This window comes from Odontesthes bonariensis, chromosome 10, assembly GCF_027942865.1.
Source record: "Odontesthes bonariensis isolate fOdoBon6 chromosome 10, fOdoBon6.hap1, whole genome shotgun sequence".
In the NCBI taxonomy this organism is placed as follows: Eukaryota; Metazoa; Chordata; class Actinopteri; order Atheriniformes; family Atherinopsidae; genus Odontesthes; species Odontesthes bonariensis.
In genome coordinates this window covers 12926440-12952299 of record NC_134515.1, presented here as the reverse complement: position 1 = coordinate 12952299, position 25860 = coordinate 12926440, and the positions used below count along the sequence as shown (strand labels likewise).

The window sequence follows — 25860 nt, the reverse complement described above, 5'->3', positions numbered from 1 at the left end:
TGCGTTATTGTCCTCATAAGAACAGGTGCTGACGGAGAATTTTTCCTTTTGTTTTCCTGCCAGGGTCCTTTGCTCTAAACTTTCAGTAGTTACTTTTCAGTAGTTACTTATTCCGTTTTGTTATTCCTTCAGTTTTACACTGAAAAGTTGTGCTTTGTTATTTTTTGTCATCATATATAAATAATTAAGTTATCATTATATTATTAAGGCATGGTTCAGAAATTATACTCATGCATCTGCAAATAGTTTAATGCTGACTGAAATTTATAAAATACCTTTTGAAGTCAGACACAAATAATTGGTCCATACATTTCTGTCTGCTTTCATTCTTGTCGTCATAGATGGGCAACATACTGATGAACGTGAATAATTTGTCATGCCTCCGCTCCTATGGTCATCAGCCTCCCAGAAACACTCGTTTGTAGTCGAGACTTTTCTTATTTATCCTCTGTGCGTCACTGTGTGTGTAACAGATTTGGATAATACTGCCTGTTAGTAATTTTGGCACACCTGGAACAAATGAACAGCTGCTTTAACGGACACCATTTCTAACCAATCAGCTGACTTTTCTGAGCACACTTTGCCTTTCAGGAGGGGGTTCTTAAAGAGACAGAAGGTGAAAACAGCTGCTGTTGCAATGAATAATATGAGAAACAAAATGCTTGGTTTTTAAAAAAATCTAAGCATTTCAACATACTCTAAAATGAAGCAATAATAATGTGTATATGAGCATAGCACTGTACTGAATTCATGACATTCTTAAGCTCAATTTCCACATCTGTCAACCGGCTCTGAGTAAAGAGTTAAATGTTTCCTCCCTCTGTTCCTTTCGTTGTCTCCCTCTCTGTCTCATAACAGTAGCTGAGGTTCCAATAGCTTTAATTAACAGCCTCAGAGATATCGCACAACCTATTTGTTACTGCACAGTAACTGAGCTGGAGAGAGTCAAATAGCATATACTTATTAAGACTGAAAAACTAAAAAAGCCTTTATATGTGTTCCCTTCACTGGTGTCTGATTTTATGTTTTACTATGCAGTCATATATACACAAGAAATATTGAAGTCGTCTTCACTTTCTCCTGAAAGACTAATTTTCCAGAATTTGCGCTCAGAGACTTTCAGAGAATTTTATATTCTCTTTTGAAGTCTGACATCCTTTTCCCTGTGAAAACATGTAAATCACATCACACAAGCACATCAAAGCATTCCATAAAAAAACACAAATCATCACTTTTTAAAGTAAAGACAAAGTTTTGATACCCTAAAATGAAGTAAAACAAAGGAAAGGAGCCAAAATTCCACAACAAATACCATGTAAAGTGGTATTTGTTCCCACAAGTGAGGGACAAGAGCGCTTGTGTTGGGGTGCGAGATCATTTGTCTTTCTGGGCGAGATCAGTGTTACAAAGAGATAAAAATGCTCTTCTTTTCCTTAAAGTGATGTTGTTCCAGGTCTATTTGAGTAAATTACCTCCTTACAATTGATTTTGGGCAAAACTCTTCATCATGGTGGGTTAAACATGGCCACGTTTCAGTATCAATTATTATTTTTAACTGTTTTGGGTTGGCACAAACATGTGCATCTGTGCAACACTTAAATGCCCCCAGTCTTGTCCGCTGTGTGAACTATCCCACCAAAGTGTGTGTGAGTTACCCTGACCTAAATGCCACAGCTGTAAACAATCCCTCCTCAGCCAGCAACGCACACTAAAGTATGCCATCAATTTGCCACAGTGGTGTGGGAATATGTGTTGTAGATATTCACTAACCAGCCAAGCACATCTGTTCCAAGGCCTCTGGCAGCGGGTCGTCCAGCTGTTGCTTCACCGTACAAGTCGAATCAATTTCAAATGCCCCACCTCTCAAACATCTTGACGGAAAATGTATCTTTACCGTTTAGGCTGATAAACAAACACGGCCAGCAAAGTAGAAACGATGTCCAGAACCCTGAAAGCGTGCAAGACAGAGCTGCCTCCCTTTCTCTTTGTATTAACCTACTAAGACCTGAGGCGCCCTCTGATGTTGCTTTAGATAATATCTCACGGGTTAATCAGTCATCTATTCGGACTGTGGAACACGTTCCAAGCAGCTGCCATCTCTTTAATGACAGAGTCAGCAGCTCACATCCATATCACTCATAAAGGGCGGATGACGACTGATATATTCATTTCCAACGAGAAAAAATGTATCAAAAGTTTTCTAATCTGGAATCTCAATGGTTAAGGTCTGGTTACTTGTAGGCTACAAAGACTCTTTGTTGGAATGACTTTTTGCTTTGTGTCTCAGAGGTATCACTCCACTACAAGCCGGTGCCGGGAGGCAGTGAGCCCAGTTAATAATAAAGGATAGAAATGCTGGGGATTAAACACAGCTGCCTTTCTCAGTGGATAGAAAAATATATTTGTCCTCTAGCACCTCTGGAGTTTCGAACATCAATGCAACATATCTTGTTTTGTTTAGTTGATGATGAATAATGGTAGCTTTGAGAATACAACACGTTTTTTTCACCTTTTCATTGTCATTTCGCCCCAGAAATTGAAGCTTTTTTACCTTTTTATAGACCAAACAATTATCATAGCTAATACTTACACACATTATGTGATGAAAAATGTATTGATATCAATTTTAAAGTTTAGGTTTAAGTTTACAGGTTGCATGGAAGTTAGCAATTTGCTTTGTTCCTATATTTGATATCATCTGTATGTGTTATGCAACATCTAAGCTGTTTTATTCATAAATCTTTCTGGAACTCTTCTGGTCTGTTGCTGCTGCTGCTTGGCCATACTAAACATCTTAAGGCTCCTGTGTTATAAAGATAACATTTCCCCTTTTATGTCCTGGTCTACCATTTGGTAGAGTAAATATTTTAGTGACATTACCTGCTTAAGTCATCTCTACCACTCAGTTTAGACATGTAATGCTAAAAGTAAGTGAATGTTATGCCATTACTGTTTCAAATTTTGATCATTTTACTGTGAAGTCACCTTCTCAACTTTTTAAAAAATCATCAAGGGAACTGCTCCAAGGAAATGAAAAAATGCATAGAATAACTTTTCCATTGCTTAACATGCAGCCTAAAAATGACAATGTTGGCCTTAGTTTTGCGAACTGTTACGATGGTTTTGTGTTGTTATTGGATAATTTGCCACAAATGTGAACTACTGCACAGCCTCTGTATAAAGTATGGACGACTGACCTCATCATGAAGCTCTTTTAAGGGGTTGATTGGTTGGTTTTTAAACCACTGAGTTTACTGTCAGCTTTAATGCAGGAGATACTTTTTTAGTGACGGCTAAAGTGGGTGCCTTTTGAAGGCATTGTTCATGCTTTGTTTTTTATCCTAAAATATGTGCTTAATTACATACATAACTATTTTTGTTCCTGAAATCTGTGTTAAAATTATTCCCCTTTCCTGTCCAAGTCTGTCAGCAATTTATTTATACATTATATTTTGTTACTTGCATTGTAGGAGCTGAAATAGTGAAACACCACAGTTATTGACAACCCAAATACTGATTACTTTTGATCTCCCAGCCACCACTTAAAGACCCCTTTGGGTTAATTTTGTGTTTGTTGCCACATCAATTTCAGATCTATTTGTATTATTTCTATAGCCATCTGTTGATACTTGAAGAAAACAACCGCTAAGTCACATAAATGTTTAAAGAATGTTAGGGTAAACATTTCTTATTTGTCTGATTTTATTTAGATATTTCATAGCAGGAACAATTCTTCTATAAACAGAAACTGAAATTCACCAGCAAATTCTCAGCAGCAAACCTCGTTAAATCACAAGGCTCATTAGGCCGTGTTCATCATTAACAAGAAGCACTGTGTTGCCATAGGAGACAGGCGAAGTCTGCGTGCATTGGTTGCCTGACAGTTCCATTAGCACCGAATACAGACGCTTCAGAGCCAGACAGAGAGAGGCAGAGGGAGGATTGATGGGTCTGGGAGGAGTGGGCGTGTGTGAGCATTAGCGTGTGCCCGTTTTTCAAAATGATGGGCCCTTAGTGTCGGCTGCATGCACCATGTGGATCAGACACAGAAAGGAAAATGCAGAACTGCTCATGAAAATTTAAAGTGTTCCCACCTACAGTCTCTGTGACAGCAGGCCAGATTCATGGAGGGTGAAAAAAGGGGAGAGAGACCTCAAAATAGAGGGTTAGAGATCTGCAGGGACAAGAGGGGGCGAGATGGGTACAGAGAAGGTGAGATGGGGAGAGATAAGGGATTAGAGGGAGGCATTCAGAGAGGAAAGATGACAGAAAGTCATGAGGATGAAATATACAGAGACACTGGGACTTCATACTATTACACACGGTTTTTCCCCTTTAAATCTTATTATCTTTATACTTTTTTTTTCTCTCTCATTGAGTGCTTCTTACTTTAAAGTGACCCAGTCACCCAGTTTTTCCTGGATGGTATTCGATTCCTTGTTACTGCCATATGTTCAATAACTTTTTCGTAGATGCTTTATACAAATACAGTTATTAAAAAAATAATGCCTGTGTTTATGGTTGGTTTTGCAGAAGAAACTTTTTATTTTTCATTAAATGTGGCCTATTTTGATCCCGCATTTAAAGTTAATGACTGAAATTGCTGCTTTTAAATGCTACTTAAAGGTTTAACAGGAAATTGCTTGCTTGTGCCATTTGTCTGGTGCGTTTTGTACAACTTTGTTATTACAGTCTATTATATAACGATACTTAAGCACTACAATTATGCTAAATTTACTCAGATTAATGGTAACACAGCTTGATGTCTCCTGGCACCATTCTTGCTTTATCTCTAAATTTCACTCAAGAAAATATAATGAACTAAAATAACAAAAATTCATAAAACAGACTGTTAACAAAGAGGTGTCGAAAATGTGCTTAAAGAAACGGGTATTTTGACCAAAGCCTGACTCAAAAGGTTTCAGAAAATCGTCTCAAATTGTTAAAAAGGGTATGTCACCTTTGAAGATCTTCACCGTTTATGTAAGACAGGGGTCTACTATGATGGTTGTGCTTTTTACCTTTCAGCTTGAGACTAAAGTAGGCAAACCAGCAGCCGCAGCAGTAGCCCTGTCCTCCACTGAAACACTGGATACCCACGACCTAAAGGTGTCGCTAAAAAGGGAACGTGAGGAACATCAGCACCTTCTGGCTGAGTCCTATGCAGCTGTAATGGACCTAACTAAACAGGTATATGTGTGTGTAAATGTGAGCATGGAGCTAAACCTGTAACTTCACTGACATCACAGTCAGCTGGTGAGGTTTCAGTTTTGTTCAGCCTAGAATGTTAAAACATTAGAGCCTGCTATGTTTGTAATTTATAAATTTAGCTAAAGTCCGCGAATGGTAATGTGATTATCACCCCCATCATGTTTCTACGTTTGTGATGCTTATATCCTCTTGTTTTTTTCTGGCTGGCTCGACCTGCTGTCCAATCAGCTTCAGATCGGAGAGAGGAACTGGGGCAGAGAGAAGCTGGAGCTGCTGGAGAGGTTCAGCCAGGAGAGAGCTCAGTGGGAGCAGAGACTCAGAGAAGCCACCTCACAACAGGGGAAGGTAAGACGGGTGGATGTACGTATGCATGCGTCAAAGTAAGAAATGTCAGAGATTATCAGGGGATACTCTGAGAGGATGAGGGTGTCTGACATAAGGAGGACGGTACATCAAAACAGAGGAAGCACTATGTTTCCTGCTCTATTTTCTTTGGTTATTTGGTCATGTTTAACAATTTTCCTTATTATCTTGCAATGTTGACAAAGACATTAAAATGAAATATTTCATTAGATTATAAACTGGCGGGCAGAGTTTTACCCCCCAAAGAGCCATCAGAGGTGGATCCTTTATGCAAACTTACTGGATCATCTAACCTGTAAATCAATAGAAGCTATCCTTTAGGTAATGGATTGTTGTTATACATTGAGGAGCCAAACCTCTAAATTATGCACTGCAGGACATTTTCAGCTCTAAAATTGCTGCCTTTGGGGTGTTAATTTCATCCCAGGATTGTTTTGTGGTATTAACAGTAACCATTTAGCTGTCAATGCTATGGAGTAAGTAAAGGGTGTTATTGCCTGAATGTAATTGAGCTGAGCTCACCAGGAAAACACGGTCAGTTATATCTGCTGTTTAGACACCAGCGCAGTCATTGCCAAGCAGCTGCAACACATCAGGCAGTAATGAAGCTGAGCTACATCATCGGTCACTTTCTGTCCCAGACGTACAGTTAGGACACTTCTTTGAGGTTTTCAGCCTGGAGGCGTCTTTGTCCAGCCTTTCTCACCCTCTTTCCTGTCCAGTCATTCCCTACTTTCCCTTTTTCATCCATCTCCCTTGTCTTTTTAAAAATTCACTCTACTTTCCGCTTTACACTGAGTCTGTCCAAAGGTGTTTGTGTCATGCTTTGTCACCCAGAAAATTGAAAGACTTTCCACTCCTGTTATGTGTTATACATTGGACCTTTCAAAGACATCTGCCATTTGATTGCAGTGCCTCCATCAGGCCAGTTAGTGTAAAGTTTGCTGTATTTAACTGTCATTAGAACAGAGTTGGAGCTATTCATTGTTACAAATCTGATACAAGTCACATTTTTTTTTCTTATAAATACACACCATGTGGGTTATTGAGAAAAGTGAATTACTATAATTGGCCGGTTTGGGAAACTGAGCTAGTATATTGTCTATTGCCTACAATAGTTTCTGTTAGCAAGTTGTTCACGTCCAAACAGTTCGGTTTACACTTCACTGAGTTGCAGGTGAAAGTGAAAATATGCATCAACACAACCGGGCACATTATCTACAGATGTCCCTCTCCCTTTTCCTACTCTTCCTCGTTCTTTCGGGAAATTGCTTCTTAGCCAGAGTTCGCCCCTCAAGTGTGAAACACACTGACTCAGCAACATCATCTGTGTGTGTTTGTGCAGTCTGCTGCAGACCAGAGAAAGTCTCCACTTCCTCCCATAAAAACAACCCCAGAGGAATTAGATGGTGACTTCAAGGGTGTGAAAGAAGTGTAGAAATGAAGAATGCTGCAAGAGCAATTTGTCCAAACGATGTCATTTGAATATTAATAGGTCGAAAAGATGAGATGAAGTTATTTTTCCTTTTCTCTGACTGTCTTCTCTGTTCTTGCAGTCGAAGCCGCCAGGTGATGAATCCTCTGCAGACACAGTTATTACAAATGGAACATCACCAAGGTGACTATTGAAAACACTGCTATTTTTATCAGTTTGGATACATAGAATTGATTTTCATTCATGAAACTCAGTATATACCGGTTGGATCTAAAACATTTGTTTGAAAAGTTGCTGTGTAAATGTGTTATCTTGACAGCAGAACATAACTTCTTTCTCATCAACTTGTTTGTGAAAAGGATCAAATCCACATTAGAGCTTGAAGGATCAGAGGTCAATGGCACGACCAGTCAGGAGGAGAAAACACAGTTTGCTGTCCCGGACCTTTTTACTTGCCCCCAGCTGGGTGACATCACCGGGAAGAACTGGACCTACTTGGCCAATGAGGTGTGTAATTTACTTATTTATCGATTTAAAATTTTGACTCTGGAAAACCGTTAAGTCAAAGGTTGCATTTATTTTTCTGTGTCAAAACATAGCAGCAAATTGTGAAATCATTTCATACTGTTGTCTTTTCTTATCAGGCCCCTGAAATCATTGACACCTGTAAAACCTGGGATGGTCCCAGTGGCTCCTGCAGCAGCTTAGCAGGATCTCAGCTGGATTTGGAATCTGTACAGAGGAGCTACACTGCCCCCGACAGAACAGGCATCCGGATCTACTACAGCCCTCCTGCTGTGAGACGCATGGAGCACCAGAAAAGGAATCAAGAGCCCATGGGGCCCCAACGCATCCAGAATGGGAGCGCATCATTCGGACAGAATGACACAGATGCTGACACGGCCGGAGTAGACGCCCTGGATGCTCAGCACCAACAAGCGGCATCCTCCTTTTCTTCTTCTTATGAGCAGTGGCTGAGCTCGCTGTCCACGCAGCACCGGGAACTGCTGGAGAGCAGAAGCAGCTGCATTTCCAGTTCATTACCAAGTGTCATCAATAACAGCGTAAGCAGTGGGGCAGCTAACAGAGTGGGTGACGGAATGGCGTCCTCTTCTGCTTTCCACAACCTGGAGATCGGGGAGATATCTGCCAACTTAAGTGACGACATGAAGGAGATGACCAATTGTGTCCGCCAGGCCATTCGCTCTTCATCTCTGGAGAGAAAACCAAACAAGGAACCTGGTAGTCAGGTAACCCCTCTCAATGTGATTCCTCATCCTATTTATATATATATATAAATATTGGTCATTTTTTATTTCTAAAGGGCCTTTTTTTTTCATGAAAATGTTTACTTGAAACTTTATAATTCAGACAGCTACTTTCAGGAATATTCTAGAGTTGAGAAAAATCTTTAAACAAGCTCAAACAGGTGTTGACTACACTTGAACAATCTCTGCCGAATTAATTTCTCCATCCAGCTTGTTGGCGTGTGCACCAGGTCCACACAGACTGCAACTCAACATGTCAGCATTGGGCTTCAAACAGAGCTCCTTCCCAGCAGCAGGGGGGTGGGGCTTCACTCCAAAGCCTGGTCTCCTCGTCCATCATCGACAACCACGTCCTCGTTGGCGTCCGCCCGTACTCGGCAGATTTCAACGTCTCTGGATAAAGTTCACAGCCGTATCGATAGACCATGCTGCTCTCCCAAGTATGGATCACCAAAATTACAACGCAGAGTGTCTTCTGGTAATTTTCTTTTTTTTATAAGCAATCTTTAAGCATCTGTTTATCTTATTTTTACTGTATTTTATAACTCTTAGAGGACTGAGATAGCTACGTACTGTTTTTAGGCTCCACCTCCAGACTGGACAGCGCTTCCTCCAGCAGGGATCGCAGCCTGTGGAGCCTCCAGCAGAGACCCATCAGTGGAGGAGGCGGCTCGGCATGGGCTCGCTCCACCACCACCAGGGACAGCCCCGTCCTGAGCGGACTCACCGACGGCCTCTCCAGCCTCTTTAGTGTGGTGGAGCACTCCGGAAGTACAGAGTCACTTTGGAGGGGCGAAATAGGTATGATTATGCATGTGGACTATGGAGGAGTTTAACCCCGAAGTTAACTCAACTTTTTACCTTAAAACCAACTTGATAAACTGGACAAGGAAGAGATTCCAGGAAACTATTGCTAATTGGTAATAGTAATAGTTGAAAAGTCTGATAATGGCAATGAGAGATGCAGGTAGTAGAACTGGAAATCAACTAAATGGAGTGCAGTCTTTTAAATGCTGGTCAGTGAGCTTTTTCTACCGTCAAAACGTCTGTTTGGTCTCATGGTGAGGTGAAAACTTAAAAGATCATCAGTGCATTGCACCCATAGCTTTTGGCATAATCTGTTTCTCAAAGACTTTGTTGAACTTAAGTCCTGCAAATCCTGCAAGACCATTGCTCAGAGAGGGTTTATGTTTTCTGATGTCAAACTGTTCTAATAGAAACCAGATCCCAGGACTTTCTTTTGAAAAGGGAGAAAACGAGGTTTCACTGTAAGCAATGAATTTCCAAGCTTGTGTTGACAAGACCAAAAGTCTCAGTCCCTGCTAATTACATTTGGAGCTTTGTTTAAATAATATTGATTTCAAAGTGCCAGCATGCCTCTAGAATTCGATTAGTCCTGTCAATTGTAATACACACCTTTGGTCCCTTTTTTGCTTTAGGAGCCAGTCAGACTGCTAGCCCAGCTCGGCAGCTCCCAGCTGCAGGAAAACCCTCTGGTGTAGCAGCATCTGGATCTGACACCAGCTCTCAGCGATGCGGAGGACTGGTCCAGGAATTTTTCAAGAATGTCTGCAGCAGCCGTGGCCCTGGAGGAGTTTCTTTGCCTGCGGAGAGAGCACAAAGAGACTCCCTTGGCAGCTTTGGAGGTCTAGGTGTCTCGGGGGGGTTAGCCAGTGTGGATGAACCCAAGCCGGAGTGTGTGTCGGTCGGAGGACATGGCATGCTGGCTGGGTTGGGTGGCAATGACAGCGTGACCAGGATTGTTAATAAGAGGTTCATGAGACAGACGGTTGGGGACGAGATGGTCAATATCATGGGAGGAGCGAAGGAAACGGTGGGCAATGCTGTGGCTACTGGATCAGGGGTGGAGGTGAGATGCATGAAAATATAGATTTATATGAAACGTAGAAGATTGTTTTCCTCAATTTAAATGAAACGTTATATTTAGCACAAAATTTATGAAGCATTTGATATATATAATGTGAAATAAACATTCATATCTCAATCTTTGTGTGAATAAGACATTTTTCTCTTTGCCAGGATTTGCCCTGTGACTGCGCTGCCCAGTCCTCCTGCTTCGCCCGACCATCAAGAGCAGCCGCTCGCCACTGCAAACACCGTCCACAAGAATCTGCAGCAGCAACAGAGGATAAGGGCGACATCTGCAACGAGTGACAACAACACCTCTACTGTCCCATGCAAAGACACACAGCAGATAGGAAGACACAAAGCAACACCACTTCCTCACAAACACAACTGCCAAAAAAACAACGCCTCTCACATCACCAAATGTACATGCACACCTACAACCTGCCACACAGGCACACTGCCAAACACGACATACACTGACTGCTAGCACACTGCACGGGCTGCCTCACAAAACTACTGCCACCTGCACGCATTCACAAACACAAACTCACAGAGGCCAGGCAGTATTACACCTGTCTTGGACTGTATCACTCTGATGCCAAGTACAGATCAGACCATCACCTAACTACCAGCAGGACAGAAAACACAGATACAGTTTAACACTCCAACTATACAAGAATAAACTGAGAAGATACAAACAGTTTAAACAAAGATGTCAGGACTGGACCTACAAAACACAACCTCCAACATGCAGAATAAAAGGTACTAAAAACTAAGTTCTGCTAAGGGCCAGATCATGCACCTTGTTAATATCATCTTGCCATCATGCTGTTAAACAAGCAGCCATATTAGATGTACAAATAGGCAAGGTGGAAAGACAGCATGCAGTCACAATTTGAAGTATAAAGTCCATGGTTTTCTTTGGGAGCTATAAAACTACGGAGAAGACATCCGTCACAGCTTGAAAGATCTTTTACGTTGTGTTTGCAGCTCTGAAACAATCAGTGTGTGAGATGTTATCTGATGGAAAGCTCCATTGATTGCTCCAGAGGGGTTTCTGCAGAGAAAGACTCTCTCTGTAACTTGTCACAAAACGCAGATGCTGTGCTGGAAAATTATCCCGCTTCGATTGATTAGCACAATAACATTCCAGCGAGTGTCTCCAACGTGGATCTGAATTACACATTACTGACAAGTTTACAGTGTCTCTTATTAGTACACAAAAGGAAAACCTTAAAGAGTGTTGGGCTGTGTTTCCCAGCATGACCAGTCTTGGACTTGAATGAAGAATGTTGGGACTTAAAGGCTCTATAATTAAGATCGTCAAGCTGATTTCCAGAGAGAACCTCCTACCAATGTTATTTATTAGCAAACCTAAACAGCACAAAGCTCTTCAGGCTTGTTAAGTTATAAAAAGACTTTGACCATAAATATGGGGACATTTGGGGACATTGAAGCCATGACTTAAGCCTTGTAAATGTAAGACGTTTTCTTCAGAGACTGGTTATTAAATGAATATTTTGGTTTGAATTTGTTTTAGCAGGCAGTCTGAGATGCAACTCCTCGGATGTCAAGATTTATTTTAAAACTTCTGGGTGATGATCTGCTGAAAACATGTACAGTCCTACAGCGCACTGTTGTGAAATCACTCAGTTGGTTACACCATTTAGGAACCATTCCTGTTAGGTTGTAAAGTCGAACTGAGATCCCATATGCTAAGTTCACAGGACATCAAATAGAAATGTTTTTATTTGCTTTTTTTCCCCTTTTTCTCTTAGCACAACTAATCCAGCTTTTGGAATCTGATATACGCAGTTGATACCTCATCAAAAACATGGTCCATCAGTCCATCCATACCCTCTATGCTTCATTTAGGTAGGAAAAGTTGGAAAAAAGCCAGAATCAAATGTGCATTGCAGATACAGCCAAACGTAATCTGCTAAAATTCTTATGATTGACCCAAAAATCTAAACTCCATCAAAACAGTCTTTACTCAGAGAAAAGATTCAAGGTCGTTGCTCAAAGCATGTGTGTGTTTTGTGTATACTGTAGATTCTTCATCTGTATCACTGCATCATTCCCTGGTCTGATGATGGGGGTTAGTTTAAAAATACTCTCCTGTCACTTCCTTCATCTGCACCACTGTTCCTTCACATACATCCATCCTTCTTTTAGCACTAAAAAGTTGCACTGAAAGTTTTTACTTCTTTCAAGAAATACAATTTTTTTTTCAGGGTTTTTCTATATACTTCACTTACAAACTTTGGTCAAGTTGACTTTCTAAATTAGAAATGCACTGTATGTTTTACTTTGTCTTAAATAGTAGTTCCAAGATCATAAAAAGAGGATGATGTCGAATCATCCGAGAGAAATTTGGAAAAGATGTGGAAGACTAAAGATGTTACATGAGGACTGACACAACTACAAAGTCTTTTTAGTAAACGGAAAACGTGAAAAATACCATGAATTGAAAACAATCATATTTGAAAGGGTTTTTATTACATGCTGTTCCTCCTATCTATTTGCTTGGTGTGTCATTGTATTTGTAATTAATCAACTGATCAAAGTGCCTGCTGGATCGCCTGTTAATCAGCTCACACCAAAATTGGACTCCATAGGAAAAACACACAAACCAAGCAGCCTATTTTTAATGAGTAAGATTGTTTTATGCACATAATTACAATCAGTACTAAAGTTGCAATAAAGTAATGCATCACAGTGAAGGAGAGACAAAATGATTAACAGATATAGGAGGATGTAGTATAAACGATATATAAACTTTTTTATATCAAGGGTTATTTTTCTGGAAAGTAAATTATTTTTTTTTAATTTTGTTTAATTTTTTGGATGTTTTGATGATATATTAGCCTGTTTCTATTTCTGTTTCATTATCATGGTGCTACTCTTTGTAAAGTCTGCTGTGGGCTCGCTGCCTTAAAGGCATCTGTGTATGAGCAGCAGTCGAGTGATTGTCGGTCTCTGCGCACCGTTTGTTGACTCAGCAGTTTAAAATGGGGCATTTACAGAAACAGTGCAAGTTTTTAAATAACACACCAAGGAAAACCCACAGTCTCTATGCTGCTGCCTGTCTCCATTTCAGCCCTCACTGCTGGTACAAAACCAACTGCATGAAACCAGTCACTGCCTCAGAAGCTACTGGCCTGATTCCAACAGGACTAGACCGTCTGATATACACAAATATATATAATTGTGGCAGACATAACCACAATTGAGAGAAGTTTTCGTCTACTTATGGTTAAAAAAGCAAAATACCAATAATTTAATGTTTCAAAGCATCCCAGAGAGTGCAGCTACTCTTCCTTTCTACATTCCATGATATTTTTAACATTTAAACCTTTGTAGTTGCATTACACTTCTAAAAATCCCAGTGTTAACCGAATAGTGCACATTATGTATTTAGAAGCAACAACAAAAGACAAAGGGAACAGCCTAAAATAGATTAGACCTTTGCTCTTGGTAGAAAACCAGGACAGGGTTTACAGTTTTAAGAGACTCTTGAGTTTTAGCATAAGACTTAAAGTATTAGCTTGCTAACACGCTAACAGGTTCGCTTAGCAATGCCGCCATAATGACCAGTACATCGTTCTCTTATTTCACTTCTCAGAAGAAAACATTTTCAAGTAATGCTCCACTGGAAATCCACGTTACAGATATTATACTTATATCACTCCAAATGTGGCCCCTAAAAGTTTTTAGTTCTTTTTTTTTTTTTTTTTCCATAGCTGTTGTATACTAGACATTTTTAGGTGTTTTCACTGCAGAGACGAAATATGTTTTAACCCTAAATGCAGAATTGGCTCAAACCGTTACTGACAATACGGTACTTTTCTGTCTCTCTTTATGCAGTACATATTTCCTAAGGTTTGATATTTGCCCAAACATGCTGCTTTTGTTAGATACTAGCAGTTAACAGTAGCTTATGGCAACATGCCTACATAGTTAAGATAAAAAGTTAAGTGGAGAGTTTCTTTCAAATTCCTTCTTGTGTGGTCTGGCACATTTTAACAGACATCCAGTTTACAAACTTCAAAAACACTGAATTTTTATATACAAATTTCTAGCCTAACAAGCGCTCAATTTTTTTTCTTAAGGCATTAAAAAAAAAAAACAAGACCACAAAGGATGTTCTTCTTGCTTTTCACAGAGCACAAATTACAGCTCCATGTTAGCAAGACATTCATAGATCTCCAACTTGTTTGGGCTATTTAAAACCAATAAATACTTTTTTTCCGGTCACTTTACTTAAGGCATCTCAGTCCCATTTTTCTGTATGCAGTTAGAAGAGCCTAAAAAAAAATATGTATAACAGAATTCAGCCCAAGCAGACAAACTTGGGCCTTGTTGAAGTTCTATCTGCAGTGGCTACAATCCAATAGTGACTCAGTCATCCCACAGTCTCTCCCACTGCCCACTAAGAGGAATAGTCTGAAACCACAAAGGCTCGATGTCTGCTTTTTAGATGCACTGCAAAGTTAAAAAATCTTCCATAATAAGCCTTTAAACTTTATTCATTCTCAAAACCTCTTTTGTTTCAAGTTCAAACATGTAACAGGTTACACTGCAATAGATGTCAATCCAAGGTCAGAGAAGGTAGATTTATGTTTAAAAAGTAGTGAAGAAAAATTATCGACTGTGTACACAATAGATGCCACAGTTTGGCAGGGATTTTGGTATTATTTAGTTGAAATATTATGTGATTTTGATTAGTCACAATTTGTGTATAAAACCGTATTTAAATAGCGAGACTTTTACAGAGGTCTTTGTCGAGTTTGTTATGAAAAGTGTGAAACTCTCGGCTGAAAGTTTACCAGATTCTGTTCTACCTCTTCAACTTTTTGATAACGCTGAGATCATTAAACAACACAAAACACTAGTTGAGTATCTCTAGGCTTATTCATTAGAACATGTTTGTCACAGTTTCACTGTCCACAAGAAGGTTACTTTAGTGCCTTTTCTCTAACAATATCTTTTCTTTTTTGTTTTGTCCAAATAAGTATCATGATCCCAAATTCCATATTAATTACATCTGGAAATGAGTTTAAATGTCATTACTGGTCATTTTTGCTATTCACCAATTTCTCATTGAGCCAATAAAGGATTTCAGTGTTGAGATAAAAGAAAAAGTATAGCCATAAAAGATAGCTTTTTTTGTGGCAAGACCTCAAAATTGGTGAGAATTCGGACTGTCTTGGACTGGTAGTTCAGACACGGGTCAGTTTTTAAGGTCATGTGATAAGAAGATTCCAGCTCATGTTTAGACATTTGGATTTACACAGAGTAAGGTTTCCTGTTTGATTAAAATAAATTGGTCTGTATTACTTCATAGGTCATAATAACAAATGTTTTTCATAGTTTTTACTATATTTAATTCGTATTCCAACACAAGATATGTGATGACAGAGCTGGAACTTCTTCGCATATCAGCTGGCATTTGCTGCAGCTTGATCGTACTTTTCATGAAAGAAAATTCCAAAATGTTACAGTCAACTCAAAGATTTAATTTTTATCATTCATCAGTGGTCCTCATTTCTCCAGCTTTTCTACCCGCCTGTCAGGTATCACATTTTTCTCCTTCCCCTCAGGTTATAAATACTAGGCATAAATACTAGGCATTTCAGCCACTAACTGAACAGTTTTACAGGTAATGCATCACCAGCCAATGACAGATGATTTCTTACAGGTTGCATGTCACAAACCATGAGTCTTATTGGTCCTTGTGTATCTGTAAGCCTGTCAAAGAAAAATGATTATTTACCGCTTTTTAACCCACCTCCATGCCATACTTATGATTATTACATGCTGGAATTATGTAAATGAATTCTTAACTGTTCATAATGGTAGCTAAGCTGTTACTTAGAGACTGCCTGTACATTTGCATTATGCTGTATAACCTAATCTTGTCTCTTTTTTAAGCAATGCTTGATTCTTAAAGGAGAATGCAATGAAAGCTAACTAAAATGAGTACATGGTAGAGAAATGTTCCCCCGTATTGCAACTTGATAAGAAAGTAAAGGTTTGTACTCTATCCTTTTGTTTCTTTGAGAAAAGCTGAATGTCAGCAGCTGATCTGACCCAGGTCGCTGTGGAAGTATGTAGCTCTCTCCCTTTATAGACCACTCTTGAGCATTTCCTCTGTACATAGGCACATTTTGATGATGATAAGATACAATAGATGAATAAATAAGTAAAAAAGACAACAGCAAATGTTAAAAGGGTTAATGAAATCGCATCCAAAAAGGATTTTTAAAGGACCTGTTTTTTGTTTGTTTTTTTCCAACCAATGTAGCTTGTAAAACAAGATATAACTGCCTCCTGTTTGTCATAGAATTCACAAATAAATGTTTGATGGATTTTAACATGGTTTGTTGTTTCGTCTTGTGTACATATTCAACTTGAATTAAAATATTCATATTCTCCTTCCCTTCATAATTTTTTTTGTAGTTTGTGCTGGTACTCAGTCATTTGGCAGTTTGTCAGACTGTTTGCCTTGTACAATCTGATCATCCATCTCTAAGTTTAGATTAGGTGGTTTTATAGGCTGTTAGATTTATATTGGTAACGTTGAATCACGGGCACAGTTAAAACTAGTGTTGAATGATAGTCGCAGATGGGACGGCAAATGCAGGGTCTGGTGTCAAGAACCTAATGTATTTAATGAGCTACCACCCAATCTCTGACCTAAAGGCCAGTTTATGCTTTGATTTTGTTCTGTTCTATGGAAGTTAATAAACATTCTAGTATTTCAGACATAATTTTAGTCCATTTCTCTGCATAGATTTAGGCCAACATTCATTCCTGACCTGAAACAAAACTACATAAATATGGAGATGAATTGGTTTCGGAATGGTAAACAATGTGTATTTACGTCACGAAATGTCATTTTTGATTCTCACTCTCTCAAATGAGAGCTCACCAACCCAAGTAATTTGAACAAATCTGAAAAAAAGTTTCACAAATGCAGATATGACAGGTTGTATAGATTTTAAGATGGATTTATTCAAATTTTAAAAAAAAGTTGGAATGTAAAAATAAAAAGACTGAATACAATGATTTGCAAATCTCATATAACCAATATTTTATTTACCATAGAACATAGAAAAAGGAGCATATGTTGCTCTAAAACCTTTAAGCATTGATGGTATCGTTCCAGATGTGCAGTTGCCATAGGAACTAATCCACGAGATGCACTTTTGAAATAAACACAGATAATAAACCAGATGACTCATCTCCTATTTGATTCTCTCACTTTGAACACTGTTGTTTCAACACTGCGGTATTGTCCACTATGTTCAGCATTCTTTGCACGTCTGTTTTTCTTAGTCTAGATGACGTGATTGTTCCTAAACCATACCACAAAGTGGACAAACAGTTCCCTGTACTCAGCCTCTTTTCTGTTTTTTCTTATGTATGTGGGTTAGCTTTACTTCCTGTTTCACTTCACTTTGTAACTGTTGCCTCCCTTGTCCATTCCTGTCCATTTTGCTACCTGCCACGTTTTAGTTTTGTTTTTCTGGATTTACAGTCCGTTCCTGCAGCACTTCGAGTTCATTATGTAAGTCTATTAACATTTAAACTCACCTACCAGTCTGACATGAGTAACTGTCTGCATTTTGGTCCTGCGATACACACACCTTCATGATCTGTGAACCTGGAGCCAGAATCTGTATAAAGAGTATGAGTGTGTATACAGGCTGTGATGTGTGCATTTGTAAAATTGTTTTATATTTATTTAAACTGATTAGTACTGTATTTATAGGTGGGCTGTAAAACATTAGTGAATTGACTAAATTGCACATTGTACACACATTTGTATTATTTGTAGTTTATGTAAAACATGTCACCTTTTCAGACGCATTTCTCTCCTTACTCAGTTTGTTTTCCCCTCTAATGTCTCTATTATCACATTTAGGCTTAAGTTGTAGTTTGCAATGTCTCATACTTATCTTACTGTAGGTATTCATCTGATATGAAATCAGAGGCCAATTACGACATAAGGCCTAAAAAACAGAAATCCATTTTTAGTTTTTGATGACAAAAACATCTAAACTGAGAACTCTTCAACCATAAACATTGTTGCATTATCAGTAGATATTTTCCAGATTATGTCATACTAGTTTTACCTACAAGGTTGTTACAGTCATCTTAAATTTCTTTCCTGGCTGTAACTGCCAGAGTGAGTAGATGGTGACATAAATGAGGCCCCAAAAATAAGAATTTTAAAGAGTTTTTTTTATATATACTTCAGCTGTGAAAGTGCTCATCATTTCTGGGAATAAAGAAAAGATTAAACAGTGTCCCAGCCGATTAGGTGGGGTGGACAGATGGCATTATACAGAGAGGATCAGATAATTTCCTGTTCCCTGTAAAGCAGCCAAAACAGCAAACTCAATAAATTGGTGTAATAATCTGCTTATGTGACACTTTTCTGACACTTTTCTCCTTTTGTGTGTCTTGTGTCCATATGTCACTAAATGACAACAGCACTGGTACCTTTTGCAAATCTGCATAGAAGAGAAAGCAGTGAGAACGGGAAACTTTAATGTCACAAGATGCAGAGAAAGTTGGAGCAAAAGGACAAACAACACAAAAGAAACAAAAGATATATAATTTTCTAAACAGGGTTGGAGACCATCCAAATCTGCACTGGGCTGCGCAGCTGTAGTGGCCAACCAGGGTTGTAAACATTTCGTCCTTCATTATTTGATACACTTTGGGACAGTTTTCGAAGGGGGTTCACCTGCAGCCTGCAGAGTGTGGCACATTGCAATACCAGGCTGGGTTTAAATGTCTGTTAGCATTTATTTCAAGGTCAGGCTTATTAAATTACAGGAGACAGACCCTTCCCCAGTTTTTCTAGACATGTAACTGGAAAAGAATCAGTTGTAAAGGAATGACAAACTTCAGTCTGGGCATTGCAAACCCAACAAAATTACCGTAATTGTGATTATAACACTTAGAAAGTCTAGAAAGGAGCTGAGCGATTATTTAGTCCCATTGCATCATTGTGTGCAAAGACAACAAGAGGTTAACTAGCTTGACCAGCAGTGAAATAAATGACACACTTCAATAAGTACAAATCAAATGAAAGTTTGTCGATAAAGTTTGTTCAACAAAGAATTGTAATACAGTACAGCGATTATACCCTGGTGCTAAATCAAGGTGGAATGTGTCATGATAGATAATAGGAAAGACCTCGGAGTTCAGACGTTGGTGGCTTCTCTGAGGCTCCATCCTAGACAAGTGGAGAAGGTCGGGTTTGAGAGGAAGTTGGTTGGGAAAGAGACTGGCTTGGCTGGTTGAGAAAGGAAAACCATTGGACCAAATCAGTGATGTCATAATTAAAGTGAAAAGCTTGACAGCATGGGAAAGAAGGGAATGGCAGGGAAGCGGAAGGAAAGCCCAAGAGGCAGGAAACAGTGAATTAGCTAGATCAGATCTCCCTTATTGAACTTTCAGCAAAGCTTCATCACAAAGCAAATGCTATCCTTCAAGCTGGGATAGACTTTCTTTTTTTGTTGTTGTTCAGGTGTAAATTCGTCAAATTTTCGTTTTGCCCACATTTTCTGGTTCCACAGCATAAACCAGTGATGGGAAACTGTAGCCACTCGCATGTCTTTTGAGATCAGATCAGGTATAATAAGCAATAAAGTCCCAGTAATGTGTGGGACGTGGTGGATGAGTGGGTGAAACGATGGGCCCCGTCAATGGCCATTTGCTATCAGTGTGCATGATTAGATTAGATTAGATTAGATTGTACTTTATTTATCCCACAACGGGGAAATTCACTTGTCACAGCAGCAACAATAGACATGAAACAAGAAATTAAAAAAGATTCAAAAAAATTTAAAAGAGAAAAAGCAAGTACTAAAAAGTAAGAAAAAAAAAAGTAAGTACTAAAAAGTAAAGTGACCTAGTATAAATAATATTGCACATTGTGAAGTTGAAATGAATAAAATATAAATAATACGGGTAAGGAAAAATCTCTATATGATTATCATGGGAAAGGCAACAACATGATCAGTGGGTGCATGTGTTGTAAAGTCTGACAGCTGCCGGGATGAAGGACCTGCGGAACCTCTCCTTCCTGCACCGTGGGTGTAACAGTCTGCTGCTGAAGGAGCTGTACAGGGACCCCACAGTGTCATGGAGGGGGTGAGAGGAGTTGTCCATGGTGGATGTCAGCTTAGCCAACATCCTTCTCTCACCCACATCCTCAATGGAGTCCAGGGGACAGTCCAGGACAGAGCTCGCTCTCCTGATCAGTTTGTTCAGTTTCCCTCTGTCTCTGTCCGTACTGCCCCCTCTCCAGCAGACCACAGCATAGAAAATTGCTGAAGCTACCACAGAGTCGTAGAAAGTCCTGAGGAGAGTCCGGCACACACCGAAGGACCTCAGTCTCCTCAGCAGGTGGAGGCGACTCTGGCCCTTCTTGTAGAGGGCTGGTGTGTGGTCAGTCCAGTCCAGTTTATTGTTGAGGTGAACACCCAGGAATTTGTAGTTCTCCACCATCTCAATGTCCAATCCCTGGATGTTCACCAGTGTGAAGTGGGGTGTTTTCCTCCTGAAGTTTACGAGCATCTCCTTTGTTTTGCTGGTATTAAGCTGAAGATGGTTCAGCTCACACCAGCTGACAAAGTCCTTGATGACCGTCCTGTATTCCAGTTCGTTATCCTCAGAGACGCATCCAACAATGGCTGTGTCATCGGAAAACTTCTGGATGTGGCAGTGTGTGGTGTTGTGTGTGAAGTCCGATGTATACAGGGTGAAGAGGAAAGGAGAGAGCACCGTACCCTGAGGAGCACCTGTGCTGCAGAGCACCACGTCAGACACACAGTTATGTAGCCTCACATACTGTGGTCTGTTGGTGAGGTAGTCTGTAGTCCATGCAGCCAGGTGTTGGTCCACTCCCGCATTTTCCATCTTCACCCTAAGCAGTGATGGCTGGATAGTGTTGAAAGCACTGGAGAAATCAAAAAACATGATCCTACCAGTGCTCCCGTTGTCCTCCAGGTGAAGCAGTGATCTGTACAGTAAAAAGATTACTGCGTCGTCCACCCCAACACCAGGCCGGTAAGCAAACTGCAGGGGGTCCAGATGTGTGCCCACCAGTGGTCGTAGGTGACCCAGGAGGATCCTCTGTATGAGCAACAGGGTGAATGCCACAGTGTCAAAATCTGGAATACATCATTAATATAGTCGTATTTTTCTGAAAACCCTTAGCTTTTATTCATCAGTGTCTCACTTTTATCAATTGAGTTATCAGTTCTGGTAATGAACTGTCACCTTCAGAACTTGATCTGTCTCTATCTCAATTTCTTAAATTCTTTGATAACCTCCTCAGTCCTCTCTCCTTCTCGCTTTGCATTTTAGACTTAGAGAAGGTCAGCAGCCCTAATGACAGGAAGTGACCTCGCTATGGCAACACATTAAAACAAAGGAGCCATTTCCTGTTTTGACTCAAATAAGACAGGGATTGGTAGCATTGGGCTGTTTTTTACTAATTTATCTTTGGACAAGAAAACGGTCAGTTTTCTTACATCCAAACTCATGAATTTACCTGTTTTGTTTTTTTTCCCTGGATTAAAACGCAAAATTTATTTTCGTTTGTGATTTTATATTAAAGAGATTAATAAAGAGATGATAGTAAATAATGCTTGGTTGGTTAGCCAGTTTTTTACAGTAGAGCTTAAAATGAATGTGTATTTGCTCATGAAAGCTGGAATATTTTTTTTCTGAAAAATTCCAAATCAAACCTAATTTCTAGACTCAATCCGGGCACGATAAATTTTCAATGAGTATAGATTTACTTGTTCTCTGACTTGCTGCTACAGTTAAGTCCACGGATTTTCTTCAGTAGGCGGTTTCACTGAGCTCAAATCCCTCTGCAACAGGGGCGTATCTTTAACTCCAGGGCTGTTTGAATAATGAACACCTCCTGTTATCCCACAGCGTGAGCTGGCTGAATTAACAAGTAATCAAGCAGTACCTCTTACTTCGTCTTCACTTTCATTTGCTTATTTCTTTCTTGACTTTTGCCTTAGCATCTAACTTCCTGAAGATTAAAACACAGCAGTAGATGTTGGACCCAAATTAATGAATGGATTTGACTGATGCCTGAATGCACAGGACATCGTGCTATTTGCAGAGTCAGACTCAGGAGGCTCTGATGTCAGGGATATGGATCTGTGTGGTGTGTGTCGATGCAGTCAAAAATAGGTCAGTCTGAGAAGACGCATGAGGCGGTTCATCTCAAAGCAGTCACTTAAGACTGAGCAGGTCTTCTGTAGGAGTGGAATGGAGGAATCAGCCACAGAGCAAACCGTGACCCCCTTCCATTTCATTTCAGAAATGTACGGTTTTCAGCCATAATTTTGTCATATTTTCACTTTTGATGATATCACTAAAAAGGTGCTTTCCTCTGATGTTGATAATATCAAGTCCAGACAGATGCAGTGGCAGGATAGTTCAATCCTTCAGTCCAAGTTTAATCAGATGATACTAGAGTTCATTGTTATTAAAAAAAGAGATGATCAGTTACGGTCCATCTCTGGAAGCTTTTTTTCTCAGTTCACATTCACTTTTTTGTCTTATCCTCGCTCCTTCTCTTCATTTTGTCTTTTATTTAGAGCTTAATTCTTTTTTGCTTAATGTGAAGTTGGATGCATGGGGTGAATGTTTGGGGGATTAGGAGGTATTGTTTTGTTGTCTAATACTTTGTGACTTTGTTTGACTGATTCATTTTTCTAAACTAACTACACTTTTAGGGGTTGTTAAGACTGCTGAACAAATTTCATCCTCAAAATGACCATGACAATTGACCAAGTTTATCATTTACAGTGTTCATGCATGTGTATTCAGAATCAATGCTTAAATGGCACAGACAAATAATGTCTATTTCGACATTATTCTAAGTTATTAGCAAGAAAGTCAGTTTGTACTAACCTTGCTGTGTGCAGTGGAGTCCTTTTTCTGCTATTCTCATGAGATGGAGTGACACTTTTAACTTTCAAGCGAAAGATAAAAGGACACATGTCATTTGTCAAGCAAAAAGAACGATGCACGCATTACATCAACATTTTCAGGAAAAACACACAAACAGGAGTTTTAAAAAGTACTGATAATCATGAGGAGTAAGTCAGCATTTTGCAAAAAAAGAAGCTGAATGTTTAATCTCTCAAATAGTTTTTTCTGAGGGAGAGAAAAAAATAGTTTTCATGGACACTTCATTTTTCTTAGAAAACCCTCAGGTTTTAGGGGGCTGTTTTTAAGGAAGCCTTAAGTCTGAAAGAGTTCCTGTTCTAAAATATTCAATACTCTTTGTATACCAGACACCAGCACAATAGTTCATTTTGAGCTTTTGTATTAAACATGATGCATCGTTTGAGGAGGACATTTTCCCTTCGGTGCCAATTTGTGAACCTCATACTACTGAAAACACATTATTCACAGATGGGGGGGGGACACAGGTTCAGACAACACAGTCATTGAGGCTCCACTAATCAGACTGAACACAAGGAGAGGAACTCTCTCATGCAGTTAAATGTCTGCCAAGAAACGTGGTGAGGGCTAAATCTACACTGGGAGGAAGGGAGTGACTTCCCTTGCATGAACGCACATACCGAACATTGTCAAGTTAGTCATTATTAGATAAAATAATGAAGTCATTACAAAGCAAGCTAAGCAACCATGGATTTCTGCAGAGATAAAAAAAAAAAAACACAACATTTGCTTCCTGTCCGGTCTCACTTTTCCTCACTCTAATGCATTTAAATATTCCATTTTACAGATGGGTCAGTGAGGACAAGAAATTAAGAGTGAAACAAATGATCATAAGTCCTGTTTAATTCAATGTATTTTTTATTTTCCCATCATGCATCGAACATAAATGCCATATTTATACCAAGTTTTTAACAGCTGAATTTGAGCTATGATAATTACATCATATTGTTTTCTTTACTTCACTACTTTTGGTACTTGATCAGAGTGCCTCCAACTGTTTGTTTTGTTTCACTGTTGGTAATGGATAGTATTTATTTATATTAAAAGAGTCAAATATGTCCTTCAGCAGAGTATTTGCAACAACTGGAATCTGAGCAGGTAACAGTGGCAGTCTTTACCTTTAAAAATACTTGCAGGTTTTTCCCGCTAAGTAATCACTCATTTTCAAACTGTAGTTTTAGAAGACAGATGTTCTTTGCAGCGTTATCAATGCACCGATATCAACATACACTCAATGAAAATGGAATTTTATTTCCAACCGCTTCTCCAAAAGAGTCTTTTTTTTTGGATATAAAAATGTTTTTTTGAAATAAAAACAGTGTGTAATCTGCAAATCATTCAAGTCTTATATTAGGTTTATATCAATGTGCAGGCTGAAAATTACGAAAATTCGAGGCCGCTTATGACTCGAAGAAGAAGGCTATAAAAAAGTCTTTAGTACATCGCCAGTTTACAAGCACCATGGCCTCACGGCACTTTAAAGTTGTTTAAGATTATATAGCAGGAAGCATTTTCTTCCTGTCTTGTCACTTTACTTTTCACTGTGATCTGCAGCCAGACGCTTGTATATTTTCAGCAATCATTGAGTTTGCACTGCCATCTCCTGGCTGTGTTGGTCAAATAGTGGCCAAAGAAATGTTTCCATCTATTCCATGTGTCACTGCTTGAGCAGCCAAAGTAATGCAGACTCTAAAGTACAACCCAGTGAAGACATCATCGTCTCTGTTAAAGGTTTAACGGATGAGATTGAGCTGGGAAATAAATAAAAAAAACAGGAGAACAGTCCGTTCACAGGATTTGAGTCACTAAAGAAGAAGAGGTGTATTGATTCCTGAAATAGTTTAAGACGATAATCCAAAGGTGTGTCCAGGATAATTTGGTTTTAATGCGTGTCTAGCTTTACTGGAGTTGGATGTCAGAGCGATATTTAGGTGAGCCAATGGTTGTCCTCAGTGGATGCAGAAGCCGTAGGAAGGTGGGCAGGCAGGTAAGAGGTTGAGGGAAGTAATTCCACAGGACAGGAAGGTCTTTTTTCACAGGAGCCGGTTTACAGAGGAGGCCGGTTGGAAACACAGGTGAGTGGACCCCTTATTGACCAACAGGGATTAACTAGGAAGCACAGCAGAAAACTGGTTAGAGCAAGAGCAAACATTCCTAGGAAGAGCCGTGAACCGGCCTGATTGCTACGCTGAGGAGGCAGACAATCTGACAGATAGTGGGTCCACATGCTGATCCTTACAAGCTACTGCGGTAAGGAGGCTGAGAGCAGCAGAAGAGCTGAAGGCCAGGCCCTCCAGGAGGACGGATTCCAAGCCTGCGCAGCCAACCTATGCCTTAAAAGGAAAAAAAAACACAGACAACCAACACAGGACTATGACACTAAGATGATCTGATCAGAGAAGTTCCAAGTTTCATCGCTGCCTGACTTGCAATGTGAAGGTCAAACCCTGCAGTATGAATAGATTTGGATCTCACTTATATAATAATTCAACAGTTCACCCCTTTCTCACGTGTCCACGTCCTTATCACATGTGTTGATTGACTCTGCCTTACATCCCTCAGCTTTGCTTCATTAGACATCACTGTGAATGAAAGTGGTGTGTTCACATAAAACATATCTGTGAAATGAAATGGATATTTTGTATGAACGAACTGATAGTGAGATTTGTTACAATTTATATACGAAACAAACAA

The 25860-nt window shown here is 39.5% G+C and overlaps 1 protein-coding gene across 3 annotated transcripts in view; it reads left to right on the top strand.

The window, feature by feature from the left end:
• Positions 1-16583, top strand: part of mtcl2 (microtubule crosslinking factor 2) — an 88120-nt gene extending 71537 nt beyond the window's left edge. For 2 of the 3 annotated variants that reach the window (XM_075476310.1, XM_075476309.1), the window contains exons 16-24: positions 5029-5190; positions 5440-5556; positions 7131-7192; positions 7369-7516; positions 7654-8274; positions 8488-8755; positions 8860-9078; positions 9717-10147; positions 10318-16583. In XM_075476310.1, coding sequence (XP_075332425.1) covers positions 5029-5190; positions 5440-5556; positions 7131-7192; positions 7369-7516; positions 7654-8274; positions 8488-8755; positions 8860-9078; positions 9717-10147; positions 10318-10452 — 2163 coding nt within the window. In that variant the 3' untranslated portion in view covers positions 10453-16583. The remainder of the gene's footprint in view (positions 1-5028; positions 5191-5439; positions 5557-7130; positions 7193-7368; positions 7517-7653; positions 8275-8487; positions 8756-8859; positions 9079-9716; positions 10148-10317) is intronic. The other variant, XM_075476311.1, reaches the window with a different exon arrangement.
• Positions 16584-25860: the final 9277 nt, after the last annotated feature.